Here is a 16,960-nt window from a genome sequence, read left to right on the forward strand (position 1 = left end):
TCACATCCCTAATAAATCCTGTCTGACTTTCCAGCTCCAGAGTGGGAACCGTGGCCTTCTTGCCAAGTTCCTTACCAGTCTTCACGTGGTGGCCGCACATGTGGAACTGGGTCTGACCTCTCAGCTCCTGGAGGCCCACGCCCTCTACGGTGAGATGAGTTATGGGGTGGAGTCTTCTCCAAGCTGTGGGGTCCTGGGTGTGTTCACGGGGTCCTGCTTAGAGGGAGGTGTAATGGAAGAAGCAGTTGATTTCTATTCCAAGGTGAAAAATGCCACGAGGGTAAGCAAGTGATTCTTAGGAGACCTTTTACTCAGCTCTCTTAAATTTTAGCGGGCGTAAAATTACTTGGGAAACTTGTTCAAATTGCTGATGCCTGGGTCCTCAGATTTGGCTTCCTAGGTCTATCGTGGGACTGAAAGCTTTGTACTTTTTAAAAAAAAATAATTTTATTTATTTATTTATTTTTGACCGTGCTGAGTCTTCATTGGTGTGTGGGCTTTCTCTAGTTGCAGTGAGTGGGGGCTACTCTCTAGTTGCTGTGCATGGGCTTCTCACTGCGGTGGCTTCTTTTGTTGCAGAGCACAGGCTCTAGGGCACGTAGGCTTCAGTAGTTGTGGCTCCTAGGCTCGAAAGCACAGGCTCAATAGTTGGGGCACACAGGCTTAGTTGCTCTGCGTCATGTGGGATCTTCCCAGATCAGGGATCGAACCCGTGTCTCCTGCATTGGCGGGTGGATTCTTTACTACTGAGCCACCAGGGAAGCCCAGCTTTGTGGTTTTAACAGATGTACCTGATCTGGGACCAGAGGGCCACACTTCGAGACTTAGCATTTTGGACTCATCATATGATTGACTTGGTGCCGGGGTTCATGGGGGTCAAAGCTGTCTCCGCAGTGATACTCTGCATCTCTTCTCTAGCTTCTTCAGTCCCTGATGGAGAACAGAAGCTTCCTGAGGCTGATGTTGCTGCATTTCACACCTTCCTGAGGCAGCAGGCTCCCATCCTCAGCCGGTACCCCCTGCTCCTGCACCAGCAGGTAGCCAACCAGCCTCTGGACTCGCCTCTTTGCCGCCAGGCCCCCCGGCTCTGCCAGCGACAGCACCTCCAGCGCATGCTGCGTTGGCTTAATAAACCTGAGACCCTGGGGCACCAGCAAAGGTAAAACCCTTGACCCCAGATGCTGACAGGCCTTGCCAGAGAGTGAGCTGCAGCTCGCTCTCTGAAACTGAAGAATAAAGAACAGACCGGAGTCACCAGTGAGAGGGGACTTCAGGCACAGAAATGCACATCCTTCCCCTGATCCCTCATTTCCACCTTTTCTTGCTATTTTTTCTGTAGCTCCAGCCTGTCCCTGGCAGTTTCCTCCTCCCCCACAGCCGTGGCCTTCTCCCCTAATGGGCAAAGAGCAGTCGTGGGCACTGCCAATGGGACGGTTTACCTTTTGGACCTGAGAACCTGGCAGGTATGACACTCAAGAAGCGGCAGAGTTTATCTTCAGAATACCTCCCAGCCTGCCCCGAAGCCCAAGACAAGCCAAATCTACCTGTTACCACCCTGTTAGATTCAGCAACTTTACTTTCACATCAGATCCCAAGGGCTTGGTCAAAAAATCAATCCTACAGCAAATGCTTACTCTGTACTTTCCTTTGACGGCAGTGTACTAAGCACTGCAAGAAACACAGGACTTAGGACCTTGTCTGAAGTGTGTCTTTGCCTACCAGGTTGTCAGTTTTGTTGAAATTTAAGGCACAGAAGGTTAAAAAGGGAACCAGAACGTGGCCATGTGACATAGATAAGAACTAAGTGAACTGTGCAGGTACTAGTGGACATGGGATGAGAAGGGCATCCTTCTGTTCCTGGTTGAGTGTGGAGCCTGGGTACAAACATCGGGGGGAACATTTCCTTAAGCTGCTGGCAATGATTGTAGTGGTGTGTAGGTAAGGGAGGGTCCTAGATGAGGCTGGAGAGGTGGGCCCCCCAGCCACAGTCACTCTCTCCTCTTCCACCCATGTCAGCCCCCTTCCCCCATATATATGTGTGTGTATAATGTCATTCCCAACTCAGACCAATCAGAGTCTTCTTTTTTTTTTTTTTAAATTTTTTTTTCCATTTATTTTTATTAGTTGGAGGCTAATTACTTTACAACATTGCAGTGGTTTTTGTCATACATTGAAATGAATTAGCCATGGATTTACATGTATTCCCCATCCTGGTCCCCCCTCCCACCTCCCTCTCCACCCCATCCCTCTGGGTCTTCCCAGTGCACCAGGCCCGAGCACTTGTCTCATGCATCCAACCTGGGCTGGTGATCTGTTTCACCCTAGATATACATGTTTCGATGCTGTTCTCTTGAAACATCCCACCCTCGCCTTCTCCCACAGAGTCCAAAAGTCTGTTCTATACATCTGAGTCTCTTTTTCTTTTTTTGCATATAGGGTTATCGTTACCATCTTTCTAAATTCCATATATATGTGTTAGTATACTGTAATGGTTTTTATCTTTCTGGCTTACTTCGCTCTGTATAATGGGCTCCAGTTTCACCCATCTCATCAGCACTGATTCAAATGAATTCTTTTTAATGGCTGAGTAATATTCCATGGTGTATATGTACCACATCTTCCTCATCCATTCGTCTGCTGATGGGCATCTAGGTTGCTTCCATGTCCTAGCTATTATAAACAGTGCTGCGATGAACATTGGGGTGCACGTGTCTCTTTCAGATCTGGTTTCCTCAGTGTGTATGCCTAGAAGTGGGATTGCTGGGTCATATGCCAGTTCTATTTCCAGCTTTTTAAGGAATCTCCACAGTTTTCCATAGTGGCTGTATTAATTTGCATTCCCACCAACAGTGTAAGAGGGATCCCTTTTCTCCACACCCTCTCCAGCATTTATTGCTTGTAGACTTTTGGATAGCAGCCATCCTGACTGGCGTGTAATGGTACCTCATTGTGGTTTTGATTTGCATTTCTCTCAGTCAGAGTCTTCTGTGACTTGGGGATGCTTATGGGGTTTGAAATGGGGGAGACGATGTGAGCTCACTTGGATCATGAGGTCCCACTTGAACCTGTTCGAGCTTGGCCTGGGTCTGGAGAGGGGCCCAGAGCTTTGCACATTTCACAAGTATCCCTGCTGTGGGGCCAGAGGGCCGTAATTTGAGACTCAGCAGGGACTGTAGAGAGCCAAGGGCTTCAGCCCTTCTGGCCATCGCCTCATTCCTGGTTGGGGCTTGGGGGAGCTGGACATGGGGTGGTCAAGGGAGTGCCCCGAGTGACTTCTCCGCCTGCTGTCACAGGAGGAGAGGTCGATGGTGAGTGGCGGTGATGGGGTTTCCTCTTGTTCATTCCTCTCGGACAACACCCTCTTCCTAACTGCCTTTGATGGGCTCCTGGAGCTCTGGGACCTGCAGCACGGTTGTCGGTAAGGGGCCCCCATGCTCGGCGTGAGGGCCCGCCCTGTTTGTTGGAAGCCCAGGGGGAGGGGAATGAGAAGGGAGGCTGTGGCCAGGGGACCCTGACCTTATCTCCCTGGGGTAGGGTGCTCCAGATCCAAGCTCACCAGTACCAGGTCACCGGCTGCTGCCTGAGCCCAGACCGCCGGCTGCTGGCCACCGTGTGCCTGGGCGGAGGCCTGAAGGTAACATCCAGGGGCTTGTGGTGGTGGAAAGGGTCCTAAACGTGGCGTCAGCCCCATGAGGTGGCTCTCTCAGTGGGGCAGAGGCTGCTTGGCCTGCTGAGGGCTGGGGAGTGGACGAGGTGGCCCCGGGAGCTCTGGGACCCAGCAGCTCAGGCGTCTATTCAGCAGCCTGTGTCCTCTTCCACTTCTCCCTCCTCCAGCTGTGGGACACAGTCCGAGGGCAGCTGGCCTCCCAGCACACCTGTCCCAAGCCCCTGAACTGCGTTGCTTTCCACCCAGAAGGACAGGTGGTAGCTGTTGGCAGCTGGGCTGGCAGTTTCAGCTTTTTCCACATGGATGGGCTCAGAGTCACCAAGGTGAAAGGAGCTGGGTGGCCCTGTGGCGGGAAGCACGGGAGAGTGGAGTGGAAGGTGGGGAATGGCAGACACCTGCATCCTGGCTCACTCTGGGTTTGCAATGAGAGCAGGCCCTGCCGTTCCAGTCTCCACCTCTTCATGTAGGAACTGGGGGCCCCGGGAGCCTCTGTCCGTACCTTGGCCTTCGGTGTCTCCGGGCGGGTTGTGGCTGTGGGCCGTCTGGACAGGATGGTGGAGCTGTGGGCCTGGCAGGAGGGGGCACGGCTGGCTGCCTTCCCTGCCCACCAAGGCTTCGTTGCTGCCGCCCTCTTCCTGCGAGCTGGGTGCCAGTTACTGACGGCCGGAGAGGACGGCAAGGTCAGGTTACCGAGAGCTGGTGGAGGGCTACGAGGCGGGGGTGGCAAAGGCGTGGAAATATTTGTGTGAGGCTGGGGCCTTTGTCGAGGAGTCTAGAGGGGCTTGGCTGGAGAGCTACAGGGAGAGAGCTGTGGCTGTGTGCACAGAAGCTCTCCAGACGAATTTCTGGAGGGAGGACTTATAGGGGCAGAGAAGAGGGTGGGTTATCTTTAAGCCCCTTTCTCGGCCCACAGGTTCAGGTGTGGTCCGGGTCTCTGGGTCGGCCCCGTGGGTGCCTTGGTTCCCCCCACCTCTCCCCTGCCCTCTCCGTGGCTCTCAGCCCAGATGGCGATCAGGTGGCTGTTGGGTACCGAGCAGATGGCATTCGGATCTACAGAATTTCTTCAGGTACCGAAAGGAGGAGGGCTGGAGTCTTTGAGCCTGGAAAGAACCCCCTCACCTCTGTCCCTGCCCTCCTCTGGCCCCCTGTGTAAGCGGCTTACTCTCTTGTCTCTTATGTGCTAGCTTCCCAGGGGGCGCAGGGTCAAGCGCTCGATGTGGCAGTGTCCGCTCTGACCTGGCTCAGCTCTAAGGTGTTGGTGAGTGGTGCTGAAGACGGGGCCCTGCAGGGCTGGCTGCTCCAGGGGGGCTCCCTTCAGTCCCTCTGGCTCTTGTCCAGACACTGGAAGCCTGTGCTGGGACTGGCCACCTCCCAGGAACTCTTGGCTGTTGCCTCAGGTACAGTGGGCAGGGTTGTAAGTCACTGTTCCTTTTAAATATATGAACACATTTCTTCAATTCATATGTATATGTGTGTGTGAAAATACACCTGTATAACTTTTTGTTTCTTTACAACTTTCAAAGTGCTTTTATTTACTGTTTTTAAACTTTATTTTTAATATGGTAAAAATCACATAACACATACCATTTCAACCATATTTGACTGTATTCAGAGTGTTTTAAAATGCATTTATCTTGCATAATCAGTCTAGACTGTTTTCTTCTTGTTCCCTAACGCCGACTCTGGGATGCCTTTGTCATCCCTATAACCCTGTGAGTTTCTGGCCTGTGGGGATTTTGCTGTGTGAAGGGACGGGTTTCCCATAGGAGGAGAGAGGAAGATGTCGAGGTGAAAATGCAGGATGGCCTTAGTCCTTTATAGGTAGGAGGCTTGGTCAGACTGACACTGGGCACTTTAGCAGAGGTGGGTGTGGAGGTGCAGTTAGAGAGAGAGAACTGCAGGGCCGGAGCTGGGTGTCCTGACGTTCCTGTCCTGTGACCTCGCATGGGACAGACCCGTGTCCCAGGCCTCAGTGTGACTCATGGAGTCTCTCCCTTGGAGCTGTGCCTTTAGATATCATCCTCAGCCCCCAGGATTGCCTTTGTCTTTGGCCTTCCAGGCCTGTCTCACTTCCTCTTTTCAGGAAATCTTCCTCTCTCCTCTCCCCATTTCCAATGCAGAGGACTTCACAGTGCACCTATGGCCAAGGCAGTTGCTGATGCTGCCACAAAAGACAGAAGACTTTCCTCGTAGCACTGAGCTCCGGGGACACGAGGGCCCTGTAAGCTGCTGCAGCTTCAGCACTGATGGATGCAGGCTGGCCACCGGGGGCAGGGATCGGGTGAGTCTCAGGAGGATGCACCCCTGGGCCCTCCTCCCCATGGATCTCCAGCCCCTTGGGGGCCCACAGCCCCTCTGGTCCTGGATTCCCTAGCAGCTCACTTCCCACTGCTTCCTCTGGCTTTTTGCTTCCTAAATCTCGTGGTCTGGATCTGCCCACCCGCCCTCGTTTGTTATTCCCTCTTCCCTTGAAACTTCTTACCTGAGATGGCCCTGCTATTCCTGCCTCTGTCCTACTACCCTGACGACCCCCCTCTCTTGGTACCTATATCCAGAGCCTGCTCTGCTGGGATGTGAGAACACCCAAAGCCCCTGTTCTGATTTGCTCCTTCTCTGCCTGTCACCGAGACTGGGTCACTGGCTGTGCCTGGACCAGAGACAGCCTCCTGGTGAGTGAAGGGGTTGGGATGGTACAGGCCTCAGCAGGGTTCCTGGGAGAGGGAGGTCAACACTCTCTACCGCATCCTATTCCTAACACTCATTTATAATAATATAGTATTAATATAGTTTTCTAATACCCAATATAATAGAGCACTTATTGAGCACTTAGTATGTGCCAGACATTTGACTAAGCCCTTAGCATGTATCGCCTCATATAGTCTTTACACTGTAAAGAAGTTACTGCTATTCTTTCTATTTCATAGACAAGGATATTGAGCTCAGATAGATTAAAGACCATTTCCAAGGTCATGTAAATGAAGAAGCTGAGCCGGTAGACTTTATGATAAGAAAGCCCATGCTCTTAACAGGAACACAGAGCTTTCTCTCTAAGGGCTTAGGATGCCCTTAGATGCCCTGTTCCTGCAGGAGACTTGTATTGCTATGATTTCTTTGGTCTTAAGTGAAAAATCAGTCTCAAGTTATGCACTCAGGGTTGGTAAAGCCTAGTTTCCCAACGTAGAATCACTGTTGTTCTCAAAGAGAAATGAGTAACAATTGAATAGATTTGTCATAGTCTGTCTTGCCTTCTAGGCATAGATCTCTCCTGGGTGTTGCAGACTTCTCATGTTTGTCAGGGTGAGACAGAGTTGTTGACTGACATTATGTTAATAACAAGGACAGTAGCTACTACTTATTCAGTGCTTACTATGTACCAGGCAGTGTATTAAGTCCTATATATAGATGCTTCAGCCCCATATCAGTAGGTACCCTGTCCTTATCCTGGTTGAACAGATGAGAAATCTGAGGCCCAGAGAGGTGAACTGATACCAAGTAATGAATGGTGGAACTAGGATTAGATCACGGGACGACCATTGCTCTTAATCACAAGGCTTATTGCCCTGCATCCTATGTTATAATCACAGAGAGATGCTGGAGGGGTGCTGGTTAAGTCTACTTCTCTATCCTCTGGCTCTGCAGGTCTCCTGCTCCAGCGATGGTTCTGTGGCCCTGTGGGACCCAGAGTCGAGACAGCAGCTTGGTCACTTCCTGGGTCATCAGCATGCTGTGAGCGCCGTGGTGGCCGTGGTGAGAGGCGGTGGAGAGCTCACTGGGGGTCCCTGGGAAGGTTAAGGGGACTTTGGGAGGCTGGATGCACTGGGTCTCTAATCCTAAGGTCAGAAGAAGTACCAAGAGTGAGATGCTTGGGCCTGAATTAGAGCAGGGTTAGGGTGTTGAGGCTGAGGCTTGGTGTGAAGGGAGGGAGAGCATGAAGACACAGTATCCCAGTGTCATGACCTTGTGGCGGGATGGCAGCCCTGAGCCCCCTGGTCCCACTGCCGGGGTGTCCTCTTTCTTTGACAACAGCTTCTAGGCCCTTAATGCTCAGCCCACCCCTCTGTGGTGGGAACCGTAATTCCCACGTCCTGCTCAGCGTGACTCTTCTCTGATCCTGTTTCCTGGGGCAGGAGGAGCACGTGGTATCCGTGGGCCGAGATGGGACCTTGAGAGTATGGGACCATCAGGGCGTGGAGATGACCAGCATCCCCGCTCACTCAGGACCCATCAGCCACTGTGTGGCTGCTCTTGAGCCCCATGCAGGTAACGGGGTATCAGCCACTTTCGGGTCCCCACTGCCTCTTCCCTCCTCCCCTTCTTCTGACTCAGCCTCTGCATCTTACCAGCCGGTCAGCCGGGGTCAGAGCTTCTGGTGGTGACTGTTGGATTGGATGGGGCCACACGGTTGTGGCATCCACTCTTGGTGAGTTCCCTGAAAGGACTGGGCTGGGGGCCGTGGGAGGGGGTAGTGGGACAGCCTCCTGTTGTGTCAGCTCTTCACTCTTCTGTCTCCATCCTTCCCTTCCAGGTGTTTCAAACACACACTCTCCTGGGTCACAGTGGCCCAGTCAGCGCAGCCGCTGTTTCAGAGACCTCAGGCCTCCTGCTAACCACCTCAGAGGATGGCTCCCTACGGCTCTGGCAGGTGCCCGAAGAGGCAGGTGAGTGAGGTGTGGAGAGAGGCAAGGTGTGAAAGGGGGGTGGTGTGTGTAAATGGGACCAAGAACATCAAGGGTAGCCTGCTCTCTCCTCTTGGACCCCAACAGTGGTCCAGCTCCTAATGAATCACTTCCTTTCTTCTCCAGATGACACATATAGACCTAGGAGTCCTGCAGCCATCACTGCTGTGGCCTGGGCCCCAGACGGTTCTGCAGCAGTGTCTGGGAATCAAGCTGGGGAACTGACCTTGTGGCAGGAAGCTAAGGCTGTGGTCACAGTACAGGCGAGTGGAGTGAACTTCAGTTTTATGTGAATTCTGCCCTGGCTGTGTATCTGGTGGCATGTGCTAGGGTCAGAGGTTGTGTAGAAGCCTGGGGGTGGTGGGTGTGGACTGGTTAATCCTGGTTCCTCAGAAGGGTGTTCATTGGAAGGACTGATGTTGAAGCTGAAACTCCAATACTTTGGCCACATGATGCGAAGAGCTGACTCATTTGAAAAGACCCTGATGCTGGGAAAGATTGAGGGCGGGAGGAGAAGGGGACAACAGGATGAGATGGTTGGATGGCATCACCGACTCGATGGACATGGGTTTGAATAAACTCCGGGAGTTGGTGATGGACAGGGAGGCCTGGCATGCTGTGATTTAATGGGTCGCAAAGAGTCGGATACGACTGAGCAACTGAACTGAACTGAACTGTATTCACTAGGCCCCGGGCTGCATCAGTGCTCTGCTCTGGTACTCAGCACACACCTTGATTGTTGTCAGTGCTAATGAAAAAGTCAGCGAGTGGCAAGTGGAACTGCAGATGGGTTCAACACCCAGAAATGTCAGGTGAAATGAGGCGGCTGGGTTAATGGATATGGTTAAACCTGGGATTTTGCTTAAATCTCTCTCCTCTCTTTCTGAACTCCGTCAACAGAATATTAGTAAGCAGGGAAAAGGTCCCTGGGAAATTGTTTTCTGCTCCTCATTATGTCAATTAAAATAATAATTATCAAGTTTTTACTGTATGCTAAGTTCTGGGCCAGGCAGCATGAACCAGATTGAAATGAATTTTTATTTAAGGGAGCTCACAGTAGTAGAGTATGAATATAAGTAAACTGCCGACAGCATGTGGAATGATCACAGCTATAATAAATTATATAAAATTCCTGGGGCTGCAGAGTTTATTACAAGAGTGGCTGTTTGAGATTGGGCTCAAAGTAAGGGCAGGGAATGGTGTTTTAGGAAGAGGAGATAGCATTAATAAAAGGCACAGGGGTGTGAGAGTGCATGGTGTATTCTGAGTATAGCTAAGTCTTTGGGTTCTTGGTGTGAGTGGTGGTGGGGTATTGTGTTGAAATAATACACTGGGGCCAGGCTGTAGAGGGCACAGTGCTAAGAATTTTGAGCAGAATAATTACCTGAATTTTAGAGAGAGAACTCTAGTGGCCATGTGGAGGATGGATAGTAGTAGGGAGACACTAAAGGTAGGGTGACCACATTTACAGGTGATGCTATAGTCCCAGGAAGACATAACATGGGCCCTAATCTGGGCAATGGGGATGAGATGGAGAGAAAAAGACGGAAGCACATGTTGAAAGTTGACTCTGCAGTGCTTATCGATCAGTTGCAGGTCAGGAGGGAAGGAAAGGACAAAAATGTTAGAGATTCCTAGTTTGAGTGATTAAGGTGATAGTATGATAAATACTAATATGAGAGAAACAGAAAGAAGGCAATTTGTAGGGACGGTGATACATTTTGTTTTGTACTATACTCCTGAGGAATTCATGGGGAACTGAGGAGCCCAAGAGACGTGGACTAAAGTAGACTCTTTCTTGTCCATGTGCCCTGTTTGAACTTCAGTCTTCGCCTGAACCGAGTTCTTCAGGAGGACTTAGGTTTCCTGACAAGTGTAGGCCTGGCCCCTGATGGTCACTCCCTCATCTTGGCCAAAGCGGATTTGCAGTTGTTGCACATGAAGCCAGGTGATGAGCCCTCTGTAATCTGGTAAGACCCTAAGTGCTGTTTTCTCTTAGGGTAGAGAAAAAGGAAAAGTGGGTTAGTGGTTACCCTGAGGTTGGGTCTAACTAAAACAAACATTGGGGTCTTATGGAGGGGTGTTCCTAGCTTTAGCCTCTTCCTTTTTTATAAACCAGGGAAAGTTATTCGGAAGATCCTATGATGTTGTCCACCCACCAGGACTATGGGGTGTTTGTCCTGCAGTCAAGGAAACTTCAAGTTCTTCCTTTTTCAGTAAGTTCTGTTTGGGTGTGTGTTAAAAGAACCATTTGTTCAGGACTACTATTTTAAAGTCTTGAGGCCAGGACTGAGTAAAAGAGGAAGGAAGGGAAAAGCAGTTGGTTTCAAATCTCCTTCTCTTCCTTCAAATGGAACTCTACTGAAGAGTGTTTTATATTGGGTTTCCTTGTAAGAAAAGAAGATTCTAGTATTTAAAAGAATTGTGGGAAACCATAAGCCTAGGTGGGTGCTCAGTAGCTTAGCCGTATCTGACTCTTTTGAGACTCCATGGACTGTAGTCCACCAAGCTCCTCTGTCCGTGGAATTTTTCTGGCAAGAATACTGGAGCTGGTTGCTATTTCTTCCTCCAGAGGATCTTCCTGACCCAGGGATCAAACCTGAATTGGCAGGTGGATTCTTTACCACTGTGCCACTGGGAAGTCCCTATACTACACTTCATCTTAGCCAAAAGGCTGAGAAGTGATCAACCTAGGCATTTTCTTAATTGCATTATCTTCATGTCTCTTGTCTTGTCACTATGGGTAGTAGTCTGGAACAATACAGACATATCTCATAGACATTATACCAGGTGAAAGAAGCCAGACACAAAAGAGTACATATTATATAATTTCACTTAAATGAAGTTCAAGAACAAGCAAAACTCATTTATAGTGACAGAAGTCAGAATATTGTTGACTCTGGGGGTGGTGACAGGCTAAGGAGCATGGAGGCAACTTTCCAGGGTGGTGGAATGTACTATGGCTTGATTTGGGCAGTAATTACATGGATGGATACATGTGTAAAATTTTATCAAGATGTCCATTTAAGATTTGTATACTTTACTGTATCATGGATACAATTTTGAAAAGCCTTGACCAGTCCAGAGCAGAAAAGGGTTACTTTGTCTGGGAAGCAGTAAGTGATACAAGTAGGCTAAACAAAATGCTCTGTCCTTTCACAGGGGCAAAAGGAGTTAGGAGAGTTTGAAGAGTGCCTGGAATTTGATCTGAATTTAGAAAATCCCAGTAATACCCTCATATCAGTAACTCAGGCCAAACCTGGATCTGGTGAGTGGTGTTGGGTGGGCCCAAGGAATCCAGAAATGGCCTCAGGGAGGATGGTGTATTCTTCAAAGTCTAAGACCTGGCTCACATTCTGCCCTTGAAATGGCAGAGTCCTCATTTTTGTGTGCTAGCTCTGATGGGATGCTGTGGAACCTAGCCAGATGCACTAATGAAGGAGAATGGATCACAGATAATATCTGGCAGAAAAAAGCAGAGATGCCTGCAACTCAAACTTCAGAGACAGAGTCATGTATATCTACCAACACCTATAGCTGGTCAACAGTCACAGAGCTAAAGACGCAGCAACGTAGAAAGGTGAGTTTGAGGGAAAGGTCACAAGATACTGGGGAGGAGGCTCTAGGTCTGACCCAGCAAACTTCTCTGCTCCCTTGACTGAGGAGGGTCCTTCTAGAACTCACCACACCTCTTCCTCTCTAAGATCCACTCAGGCCCTGTCACAGCCCTCCACGTGCTGCCTGAGTTGCTGGTAACAGCTTCAAAGGACAGAGATGTTAAACTGTGGGAGAGACCCAGTATGCAGCTGGTAAGTGTGTGTGTGTGTGTGTGTGTGTGTGTGTGTGTGTGTGTGTGTAAGGAGGACGAAAGGGATGTCAGAGAGCAAACTTGGGGTAAGGAGAGACAGATCAAAATTGTTTTCTTCTCTCCTTCTTGCAATAATGTGTAACTAACTTGATTCTAAACAAAAGGCATTGGTGTGGGAGACAAATAAGTCAGTAAGAAGGCCCTAGGCTTGTAGCTCTTATCTTCGGTTTTTGTTCCACTGTAGCTGGGCCTGTTCCGATGTGAAGGGGCAGTGAGCTGCCTGGAACCTTGGCTGGGTCCTGACTCTACTCTGCAACTTGCAGTGGGAGACACACAGGGTAATGTCTACTTTCTCTCCTGGGAATGAAGATCACTGCTCAGGGCGAGGAGACTGCTTGTGCCAGAGAGGCAAAGCCTGAAGACCCCAGTGGCTACTCTCTTGATACAATTATATAAATAAAGGGACAGAAAATCTCAGAGTGTAGACCTGCCTGTGTTCTCATGTGGATTTGGACCAAGAGGGAAGAATATGGATGTTCTTATGTTTCTTTTCTGAATTTACATTAATCCTTACTAGAACTGGAAGAAAGTGAAGCAGATCTTTGGTAGATATTCTTTGAAATTAGGCTTTAGAATTCTTGTGTCATTTGCTGGCCCCAGGACCCTAAGGGATGACTCCTCCCAGGAGGAGGTATGAAAGTGATGTTGACGAGCACTTAGGCTGAACAGATATCTGAAGACCTCTCACTTGTTCAAAGAAGAGGAAGAGAAAGAAGAATGAGTCAGCTGTCTCCTGTCTAGGGCACTGGGAAAGAACTAGGATTGAACCAGGACACCACTAGTTTCCTCTCACAGAAACAGCCCATCTACTCAGAGCCAACAGCCCAGGTGAAAGGTGAGAAGCCAGTATACCGAGAGCAGAGTGAGTCTCCTGGCTTTCACAGACACTGATGGACCCACGGCAGCCACTTGACTTGCAAGCATTAGTTAGTATAGTAATTTGCCTTCTTGGAAGAGATCACAAAAGGGTTATCTTTCAAATTGCAGGTCACAAAGATTAAAATGAGTTGAAAGGTGAAACAGTGCATACACACGGACTAGCTGTGAACTGTGACCCTCTTAGGTAAAAGTTCTCCAACCTTGTATTCTTATCATCAATTTTATGGGAGAGAAAGTTACTTGAGGCCCTTTCTTTCTAAGGGTTAAGGAAGGGTTTAGGATCTTCTGTGTCCAAGAATTTGAGGACTTGTATATGATAAGCTAGTGCTATTACAGGATTTTATCCTGGGTTTGTAGGGTTCTTCCAGAGAAATACCACTGCACTCTGATGTAAAGTTTTCAGGATTTAGGGAGTCGAGGGGTACCCAGTTTTGTTCTTACTTTGCTCTGAAATCACCTGAAGAATTTTGTCTTATTTTTACCAATGCCTCATATTCTTCCTCAACCTAAGGATAAAGACATGAGGAGTGCCAACAGCTGATGTCTTAATTATAGGTCATGCCTCTATCATTTCTCATGTGCCCCATGCAAGGGCTCTAAATATGCCTTCTAGACCACCTGTTCCACTGTACCTTGTGACTGGAAGTCCAAGTTAAGGTAATTTGAAACCTATGATTCGTAATACTACCCAGAAATGCTACAGAGAACCATGACACAGCATCATCCAGAAAGTCGATGGTTTCAATCTTTGCCTTCTGTTCCCCTGAAAGCATGGGCCAAGGACAGGAGGAAGCCCTAGATGTCTGTCTTCCAAGTTCTAAAAATTCTATCAAAGTTCCCCAGCTGAATCTGGAGGTATGGGGCTGGAGAAAGTAAAGTCTACTTGCTCAGTTAAGACTCGGTCTTGTTGGCTAGGTCCACATGAAGGGCGTGTTCTTTCTTGAAGATATACAGTGAGGCCAAAGTATAATTGCTGTGAGTGAAGACAAGAACAGACTCTAGCTAACAGTAAATATGTACGCAAGGGAGTTGAAAGGACAATCAGCTTAGGTTTTACACTGAATATTTTTAAAGTATTATTTTAAATAAAGAGGACATTAAAAAATTATTATTATATTTTATTTTTTGGCCTTTGGGACCTTAGTTTCCTGACCAGGGATTGAACATGGGCTCCCTGCAGTGAAAGGCCAGAGTTTTAACCACTGGACCACCAGGGAAGTCCCTACCTTAAATATTTTCTGAGTTCTTAGAGAAGAGAATTTCAGGATTGTGATGAGTTCCACAATTACAGTCACTGGATTGTAGGGTCGTCGCACACTGGAATAGTCTCTTCTCCTGCACATGTGCTAAGTCAATTCAGTCATGTCTGACCCCATGGACTGTAGCCTGCCAGGCTCCTCTGTCCATGGGATTTCCCAGGCAAGATTATTGGAATATATTTAATGTCAGATGAAACCTGGACTCTGTTCTTCAGTTAAAAATAATAAATATGAGGAACTGATAGCACTTTATTATAAAAGGAAAAAACCACTTGTCGCTGCTAAATCTTCTACCGGGAAATGACACATTGCTTCCACTCATATTTTATATATGTGAGCAAAGCAAGTCACATGGTTCTACTGAGTGTCAAAGGGGAGGCAAGTATCATCCTACCATGTACCTAGGCGGAGAACTGGGAACCAGACACAGTCATCCCCCAAAGAACCTGTGTTGATGCTTTTTCCAGTAGAATGACTTTTAGTCCTTAGAAAAAAAGATCATTTAAGATTTACAGAGAATCCTCACATACCCTTCTTCACTCGGCTTCCTCTGTTAACATCTTACATAACTAAGAAATTACTGTTGATATAATATTATTAATTTGGATACGGATTTGGATTTTTCTACTAATGTCGTTACTTTGTTCCGGGGTCCAATCCAGAATACCACATTGCATTTAGTCATCATAGCTCCTTAGTCTAATCCTGCAGTTGTGCCACTTTCTCAGACTTCCCAGTCTTCACATTTTTGGAGAGTTCTGGTCAGGTGTTTTGTAGAATCTCTGAGTTTGGCTTTGCTGTTTTTTTTCTCATGACTAGATTAAAATTATGAATTTAAGGGAAGAATACAAGAGATGATGTGCCCTTCTTGTTATATCATATCAAAAGCAATCATATCAACATGACTTATTACTAGTGATGTTAACCTTGATCATTTTTAAAGCTGAGGTGATATTTGCCAGGTTTTTCTTACTGTACTATTTTTATCTGTTTGTTAGAAGCAAGTCATTAAGTTTAGCTCACACTCAAGGGGAAGGGAACTAAACCACTAAGGGGGAGATAGATCAGAGAATCTGATAATTGCCACAAAATCAATACATTTTGAGGTTTTTTTTAGACTATGCAAATATCCTGTTTCATTGATTTTTTAATATTCATCCATGAGCAATTATTACTGTGATTTTCTAGTGATGCTTTTCTATTTCCCCCTTCTATATTAATTGAAATTCTTCTGAAAGGAATATTTATCCCTTCTTCCCCACTTATTTATATGTTGGTTGAGTCATTCACATATCAGTATGGACTCCTGAATAACCAGGGGAGCCTGCTGTATTTTATTACTCAAACATCGTAGTATGTATATATCAGTGCAACTTTTTCTGGCCACTATTTATAAAAGAAAAATATATATCAGAAATTCAGCACAGCATTTTTGAGATATAATTAATTTTTACCCCTTTAAAGTGTGCAATTCAATGTTTTCTAGTATATTCCAACACTGCAACTATCACCACTAATTCCAGAACATTTTCATCACCCCCCAAAAGAAACACTGTACCCATTAGCAATCACTCCCCTTTCACTCGTTCTTCCAGCTAGTGGCAATTGCTCATCTACTTTTTATCTTTATGGATTTGCCTATTCAAGACATTTCATATAAATGGAATCATACAGTGGTCTTCTATGTGGCTTCTTTCATTTAGCATGTTTTCAAGGTTCACTCATTTTGTAGCATATATCAATACTTTATTCCATTTTATAATAATACAATAGTAAAAACAACAAATAACACAATAATATTCCATTGTATAGATAAACCATACAGTGTTCATCCACTCATCAATGGATAGACATTCTGGTTATTTCCACTTTTTGGCTATTACTATGTTGCTATCAAGTCATGTGCAAGTTTCTGTATAAACGTTTCTTCTTAATTCTCTTAGTTATATACTCAGGATTAGAATTGGTAGATCACATAGTAACTATATGTTTAACTATTTGAGGAACTGCCAAACTATTCTCCATAGAAGCTGTGCTACTTTACATTCTCACCAGTACACGTGAGGGCTCTTAGTTTGTTCACATCTTCACCACTACTTGTTATTGTTGGTCATTTTAATTGTAGCCCTTCTAGTGTTTGTCAAGTGGTAGCTCATGGTTTTGTTTCCTTAATGTTTAATAATGTTGAGCATCTTTTCATGTGTTTATTATTGGGCATTTGTTGTTTCTTTGGAGAAATTTCTCTTCAAATTCTGATTTTTAACTGAGTTATCTTTTTATTGCTGACTTTTAATTTTTTTATATATTCTGGATAACAGATCCTCATCAGATTATGATTTGACAATATTTTCTCCTATTTTAGGTTGTCGTTTCACTTTCTTGACACTGTCCTTTGATTAACAAAAGCTTCAACTTTTGGGGGAAAAAGTTAAGTCAGAATCAAGGGAACTATGAGAATATAAATCATAGAAGAGACATATATTCCTAGAAATGATACTTGTTATTTATTTGAGAAAACGTTTTAAATTTTGGTGAAGACTATTATTTTCTTTGGTTAATTGTGCTGTTGATGTCCTATCTTCAGAAACTATTGCCTAATCCAAGGTCACAA

The 16,960-nt window shown here is 46.8% G+C and overlaps 1 protein-coding gene across 4 annotated transcripts in view; it reads left to right on the plus strand.

Moving 5' to 3' along the window:
• TEP1 (telomerase associated protein 1) overlaps nt 1–14,198 on the plus strand; it is a 46,804-nt gene extending 32,606 nt beyond the window's left edge. Inside the window, exons 33-55 of one of the 4 annotated variants that reach the window (XM_070468919.1) lie at nt 35–149; nt 919–1,159; nt 1,340–1,463; nt 3,294–3,418; nt 3,535–3,634; nt 3,835–3,990; nt 4,135–4,347; nt 4,581–4,734; nt 4,852–5,064; nt 5,788–5,948; nt 6,223–6,336; nt 7,307–7,414; nt 7,795–7,927; nt 8,011–8,087; nt 8,193–8,325; nt 8,470–8,606; nt 9,031–9,155; nt 10,170–10,313; nt 10,463–10,559; nt 11,506–11,611; nt 11,718–11,923; nt 12,048–12,152; nt 12,396–14,198. In XM_070468919.1, coding sequence (XP_070325020.1) covers nt 35–149; nt 919–1,159; nt 1,340–1,463; nt 3,294–3,418; nt 3,535–3,634; nt 3,835–3,990; nt 4,135–4,347; nt 4,581–4,734; nt 4,852–5,064; nt 5,788–5,948; nt 6,223–6,336; nt 7,307–7,414; nt 7,795–7,927; nt 8,011–8,087; nt 8,193–8,325; nt 8,470–8,606; nt 9,031–9,155; nt 10,170–10,313; nt 10,463–10,559; nt 11,506–11,611; nt 11,718–11,923; nt 12,048–12,152; nt 12,396–12,518 — 3,210 coding nt within the window. In that variant the 3' untranslated portion in view covers nt 12,519–14,198. Of the gene's footprint in view, nt 1–34; nt 150–918; nt 1,160–1,339; nt 1,464–3,293; nt 3,419–3,534; nt 3,635–3,834; nt 3,991–4,134; nt 4,348–4,580; nt 4,735–4,851; nt 5,065–5,787; nt 5,949–6,222; nt 6,337–7,306; nt 7,415–7,794; nt 7,928–7,993; nt 8,088–8,192; nt 8,326–8,469; nt 8,607–9,030; nt 9,156–10,169; nt 10,314–10,462; nt 10,560–11,505; nt 11,612–11,717; nt 11,924–12,047; nt 12,153–12,395 lie in introns of those variants that run through there. The other 3 variants (XM_070468920.1, XR_011488208.1, XM_070468921.1) reach the window with 3 other exon arrangements.
• The last annotated feature ends 2,762 nt before the right edge of the window (nt 14,199–16,960 follow it).

This window comes from Odocoileus virginianus, chromosome 6 (assembly GCF_023699985.2).
Source record: "Odocoileus virginianus isolate 20LAN1187 ecotype Illinois chromosome 6, Ovbor_1.2, whole genome shotgun sequence".
Classification (NCBI taxonomy): Eukaryota; Metazoa; Chordata; class Mammalia; order Artiodactyla; family Cervidae; genus Odocoileus; species Odocoileus virginianus.